The 6,000-nt window shown below is 41.4% G+C and overlaps 1 protein-coding gene across 1 annotated transcript in view; it reads right to left on the bottom strand.

Annotated features, from left to right (window-relative positions):
- THSD7A (thrombospondin type 1 domain containing 7A) overlaps positions 1 to 6,000 on the bottom strand; it is a 322,475-nt gene that overhangs the window by 30,721 nt on the left and 285,754 nt on the right. Inside the window, exons 16-17 of the mRNA XM_015429430.1 lie at positions 4,573 to 4,578; positions 2,841 to 2,974 (exon numbers count right to left, since the gene is read on the bottom strand). Coding sequence (XP_015284916.1) covers positions 2,841 to 2,974; positions 4,573 to 4,578 — 140 coding nt within the window. The remainder of the gene's footprint in view (positions 1 to 2,840; positions 2,975 to 4,572; positions 4,579 to 6,000) is intronic.

Below are 6,000 nucleotides of genomic sequence, written 5' to 3'. Positions count from 1 at the left end.
CAAGAGCTCTTGCAGGAGAACTTGAACCGATTGTGACATTTACCTTCTGTTACATAATATATATATAGCTTTTCTCTACTTGTGTAAACCAAATTCTTGAGAAAGAAAAAAATATAGAATGTTTACTGTAATGGAGGACGGAGCACTTATTTCTTTTGGCTCCTACAGCTAGCTCTTTTAATTTAGTTTTCAATATAACACAAACTGGGCAACTCTCATTCTGTCAAGACAATCTTTTTTGTCTAAATCACAGCTCGCTCTCTTACAGTGCAATCCTAAACACCCTTTAAGTCCCAAGAAACCAATGGGTTTAGAAGAGTGTAACTCTTTTTAGGATTGCAGTTTGAAGCACTACATTAGCTCTTCTAATACCATTCTTATCTTCTCGGCTACTGCACTGACTCTTCTCCCTCCCTGCTCACTTTCTTAGTTGTTACACTGAAAATGCTATCCTAAGCAAAGTTATACCCTTTAAAGCCCACTGACTTCCATTGATTTTGAAGGGTGTCGCTATCCTTATGATGACATTTTGACCCTTCTAGCCCCCTGTAAAGGTTCATCAAACTAAATCCTTGCATTGGAACCAGGTTGCAATGCCATATTTAGAATCAAAGACTACGTAGATTCTTGTTTATTCCATACAGCTGATATAAACACTAGCAGTAACAATTAAAACACATCCTTTTAACAGCACCTCAATCATTGCTGTTCCTTCTAAATTTCAGTGCAGACAAAAATAAAAGAATGCAAAAATCTTTTGGGTCTCACTCTTGCAACCACATATCTGAACTGTGGCTGAAGTTTATTCTCCATCTGTTGGGTAGATTTATTTTTACTGCCTCAAAAGCCCTGTATTCTCACTCTAATATCTACAAATTTTGCCTGTCAACGCTATTGCCACTGATAACCCACCTGAAATTTTTAAACTTGACAGATTGAAAGTGAGATTGAAATGAGATTGTCCTTTCTGTGAACATGGCCTGCTGGGATATTCTCTCTGCACAAACTTACTTGGTAAAGGAATTATCTTTACAATGACATTTATGCAGGATGAAAAGGGCACTCTACGCTTTGTTCCCAAGGGACTGCAATTCAAGCCACTGGAATAAATGATTCTTCTGTAGCTTTGACAGTAGAACCAAAATCTATTTTCTTCATTGGCTGCCATGTAAAGCCATACTCCTTCCCCCCCCCCCCCCATAGAGTACAGAGGGGCTATCGTGAGAACAAATTAATAGTGGGGAAAGAAATTGGTACTTTTGCTGCTATTAAAATGAATTGCATTTAACTTTATCTTGGTGACAACTTGAAGCTAAAATCTAACAAATCTTTGAAATTATTCACATGTGACTCTGTTTTCAAACATAATTTACTGAAACGTTGGCAGCTGAACAGTATACCTATGACAGGTTAAAATGAGCATTTGACACTTCAGCGTGAATGATCCTAACAGTGGAGTCCTCATTAGGGCTGCTGCAATTGAGCCCCCTGTCATAGTGGTCGTAATTGGTTCTCCTGTCATTACTGGAAACACCAGATTCCAAAGCCAGGCTGCAGGTCTGTGGAGCTGTGCATAAAACAGTAGGAACAATGCACCAAGGTTCCACACATACAAACTGAGCTGACTGGGAACAGTGTACCTAGTACATATGTTGGGAGAACACTTGCCCCATTTTGAACTAGTACAATAACAAAACAGGTTCCAAACAGATCACGGTCTTTGTTCAAATCTTTTCCGCATAGATCAAAGAGCACACTTAATCTAATCCCATTCATTACTTTGAGTTAAAGTGTCAACCTGTTCATCAGCATAGACATGGGAATAGTAAAGGATATGCAGCTATCAGGAAGGGATGGTACCAAAGGGTAAGGAGGGGCTATTATACTCTTTGTGGGTTACCTAGGACCCACACAAACTGGGGGTTCTTTGGAAAATGCATATGAATTTGTGGCCCCGTTCACACGGAGCATTTGTCACGCTAAAGATATGGATGATAGGTGGATTTTCCGGGCACGATCACACTGCAACATCTGGGAAGTGGCTAACCCGTGGCTAACTTGTGGCTTCATGCCAAAGATATGGAGTAAAAAACTAGTACTTACGATGTACTCGTTTCCGGAAAACGCGGGGCAAGGGCGGGCGTCTGATCGCGTCCCGTCCTAGTCCTGTCGCAAACCGGTTAGTTTTTTTTTAACGTCTGCACAGGATGCGCAGAAACGATCATTCGCATGCTCACCTTTTGGTGAGAAAAAAAATTCCTGTTTGCCACGGAAGCGGTGCCTAGCGATTGCTGGTGTGATCGCACCGCGCTGCTTCTTTGCCGCGCAGCAGGACAGCCGTGTGATCGGCATCTCACGCCCTAACCACAGGACCTCGATGGGACGTGTGATCAGGTGGCTGCACGTTATTTTGCTCCGGGGCAAACAGCCCCCCCCCCACATTTTCTGGCCCGTGTAACCGGGGCCTGTGTATTTTTAATCCAGAGCAAGGCACACCTTTGCTGCAGCTGACTTAATGTTTTTCATATTAGACTGAAGTACAGATTTGGGGTGAACTTCACCTTCATGAATTGGTCAATACATGCACGAAAAAAAGGATTGAGGCAGAGGAGCTTCAGCATCATCAAGACTTACAGAATGCTAAATCCATGAGTACTGGAAGTCTAAGGAAGGCTTCAGTCCTCCAAAGGAATTCTCACAGGATGAACTACTGGTTCAAAAATGGGTAGACAGTTTTTTTATATATATTTCTAAAATTATAATTCCAAAGTATGATGCCTCATTATAAAGTTGAGGAGTGTTTTCCCCCCTTGATGTGACAGCTTTTAAACTGAGCTCACCTCACTTTTCTGGTTTGCACACCCTCTCCACAATTCTCCTTTAAGTCCACATTAGTCACTTTGCACACACTCCACGGATCGGTGACCCCTATATACTGGCTGCAGTCACTGTGGCATGGGACAGCCTCATATACCTGAAATGCACACACAGAAGATGAGCTGAATTCATACACACGCATAATATCATTTGCAACTAGCAGCATGAATTACTTACTGTAAAATTACTTAGAATTCATAATGGTATGAAGAAACTCTTTGAAGTGAAAGGTAGGAGACATGCATTTTTCTATCGGAACTGTCAAGCAAAAGCATAACAAGGCCATCCACATATGTGTTCATTCTTCCACCAGGCTCAAAAGTTTGCCATATCTAACAAATGATGGGTAGCCCTTTGAATACTTCTGACTGCAGGATGGTGATGTGTGTCCTTCATAGTTGTCCAAAAGGGAGTTGGTGTGCAGTCTATTGTTTCTTCTGTACTTCACACAGAGAAAGTCACAGATGAACTAAATGGAACAGGCCAGTTGTGTACTTCAAATGGGACAGGGGTGGATGCTGAAGAGCCTACCAGGGCTTTACATACTTAAAGTAACCATGTGACAGGGAATGACTGAGAGACTCCTCCTTCCCATCCAAAGATAGGCCCTTTTCAAACTGGTTGCTAATGGATTTTTTTCTGTCATTTCAGACAGACTTGTTTTAGTAACCAGCTGCTAGTGAAATTTATTTACCTGTTCATACAAACCCACTTGCATTCAGTTAGCAAAACATAGTTGAGCCGCTTTTGAGGGAAACTGCTTTCTTCTGTTTTCTACTCCATTGTGCTTCTGAATTGCTGTGGTGTGCTGTTTAAAATGTCCATAATGCTTCCTACAATGCCACTCCACCCCACCCTTTTCCTCTGACTTTTTTAATGTTCTAACTTGAGTGCTATAGCACTAAATCACTATAGCACTTCAGTGTTACAGCAGTACCACTGAGATGCCTTGGTATCTAAATGGTGCTGCTATAGCACTGAAGTGCTATATTGGTTTAGTGCTATAGCGCTCAAATTAGAATGTTAAAAAATCCGAGGAAGATCGGATGGCAAAAAAAGGGCAGGAAAAAAGCAGCACTGTTTTAAATGACCATAGCATTTCAGAGATGGCTCAATAACAGAAGAAAATTTGCTGTATAAGTTTTATTCACGGTCATTGACCAGCACATAGTACACCGATGGCATATCTTGAAACATAAATTATACATATGACATTAAAATAGGAGCAGAATTTTAAAAGCAAGTTTTTTAAAAAGGGAAAAACATAAAAATCATAATAATTAAAATTAATAAAACTAAATCTTAATTCTCCTCTTTTTAAAATTCGTTGTATGAAACTCTCATCCCTGTATCACTTTATTCAAAACCAGGCCAACAATGAATAGCATCTGGTTTAGAAGGGTAATGTGAAAAGGGCCATAGTTCTGAATCCCTCCCATCTATCAGACTTTGGTTGTAATAGATTAGTGAGCTGGTTTTGATCCCTGCTCTGTATGTCACACACTCTCTCTTTCTTCTCTCTCAGAGCTGCCACAACAGAATATTCTCTGTGACTACTGCAGACATCAAAGAATTGCAAGTGGCACAGATATGATCTTAAAGAAAAGTTACATCAACAGGCAAACAATTCACACAGTAGGGAGCTTTAACTGGAAGCATGCTTGAATGCTGTGCATCTGTTTCACAGACTCTTACCTGGGCCTGGGGCAGGTGTTGACCATGAACCCAAAGGAATGAGTAAAGGTAAATAAAAACAATTGTTAGGATGCAAAACAGACACTCAAAAGTAGGCATGCATTCTGTGCTGCTTCACAGCATTAAACTGAGACTCCAAATGAATGAGGTCCTTGCAAAACACAAAGGCCTGTTTTTGTTTCTTCCTCTGTTTCAAACTGCAAGAAAACTTACTGCTACCTGATGAAAAGGTAGTAGTACAGATATGCTGGGCTTCTTCAGTAGCACAGGATTAAATTCTCCTCCTGCATCTCTTGATAGCAGCAATTATTTAGAAGCCATAGGATACTACAATTTCTACAAGGCCAGGAATAAAGCTATCTGATTTTGGATAGGATAGGATCAGTAATTTTTACATATCTTAAGAAACATTTTCCATTGTTCTTTGAAAAGAATACAGCAGAAGTAAAGAACTATAGCTTCAGAACATATTTATTCAACATATGATATTTAAAAGTCAATAGCTTGTTGTTTTTGGAAAGACAAATTCTAAACCAATATTTGCAGGGGAGAAAAACCTTTACATATACGCAGGACTATGCAGGATAAAACAAGTACTGAATTTATTTTATGATCATCAGCATTTGTATGATTTTTGAGTTTGGGGAAAAATTAGGCACCTATTAGAGACACAATGGGTGCGTTCAGACGGGGGCTTTATACAGAGTGTTGGACTGGATGGGCCTTGGCCTGATCCAACATTGGCATCTCTTATGTTCTTATGTTCTTATACCGGTTAGGGTGCCGGTTCCAACCGATGTACTCACCGGCGTTCAGACGGGGCACATCTGCCTCCTCTCCCTAACCGGTGTAAAGCCCTCTACACCGTTGCACTCTGCCACCAGGTCCCAAGTGGTGGTATACTGAATGCAATGGTGGCTTCTGGTTTATCCCGGCGTCTGATCGCTCTCCGACGTTGCAGAGACACTTCCATTGGAAGCCTGAGGCTTCCGGCTTTCCCCCGCCATTTTTTTTTTTTAAAGGAAGCAATATGAGCTCGGGCGAAGCTTCGCCCTGAGTGGTTTTTTTTTTTTTTTAAGCCCTTAGTTTAACTTCCCGGAGGGGTCCGGGACTACAAGGAGGCCAGGTTGGGCTTTAAAGGTAAGTGCTTACCTTTAAAGTTTAAATGTAATGGGGGGGAGGGTTTGAGCATGCACAAAGATCACCATTCTCTGAATGGGTGCCTATACGCATGCTCAAACTGTGCTTTAAAAAAAAAAACCGCCGACGCCTGCAGCGTGTGAGCGGGCGTCCAACGGAGGGATCCGGAAGATGGAGGTAAGTGTGATCGCGTTTCTGCCGGCATAAACACCCCATCTGAACGCACCCATAGTGTAAAAGATTCAATATCTTCCTTGGTTAGGTAGACCAGGAATGGCAAAAGAAGCT

The sequence above is a fragment of the Gekko japonicus genome, unplaced genomic scaffold (genome assembly GCF_001447785.1).
Source record: "Gekko japonicus isolate JY-2015 unplaced genomic scaffold, Gekko_japonicus_V1.1 scaffold163, whole genome shotgun sequence".
Taxonomy (NCBI): Eukaryota; Metazoa; Chordata; class Lepidosauria; order Squamata; family Gekkonidae; genus Gekko; species Gekko japonicus.
The sequence above is the reverse complement of the archived record's forward strand: the minus strand, read 5'-3'. Positions and strand labels throughout refer to the sequence as shown.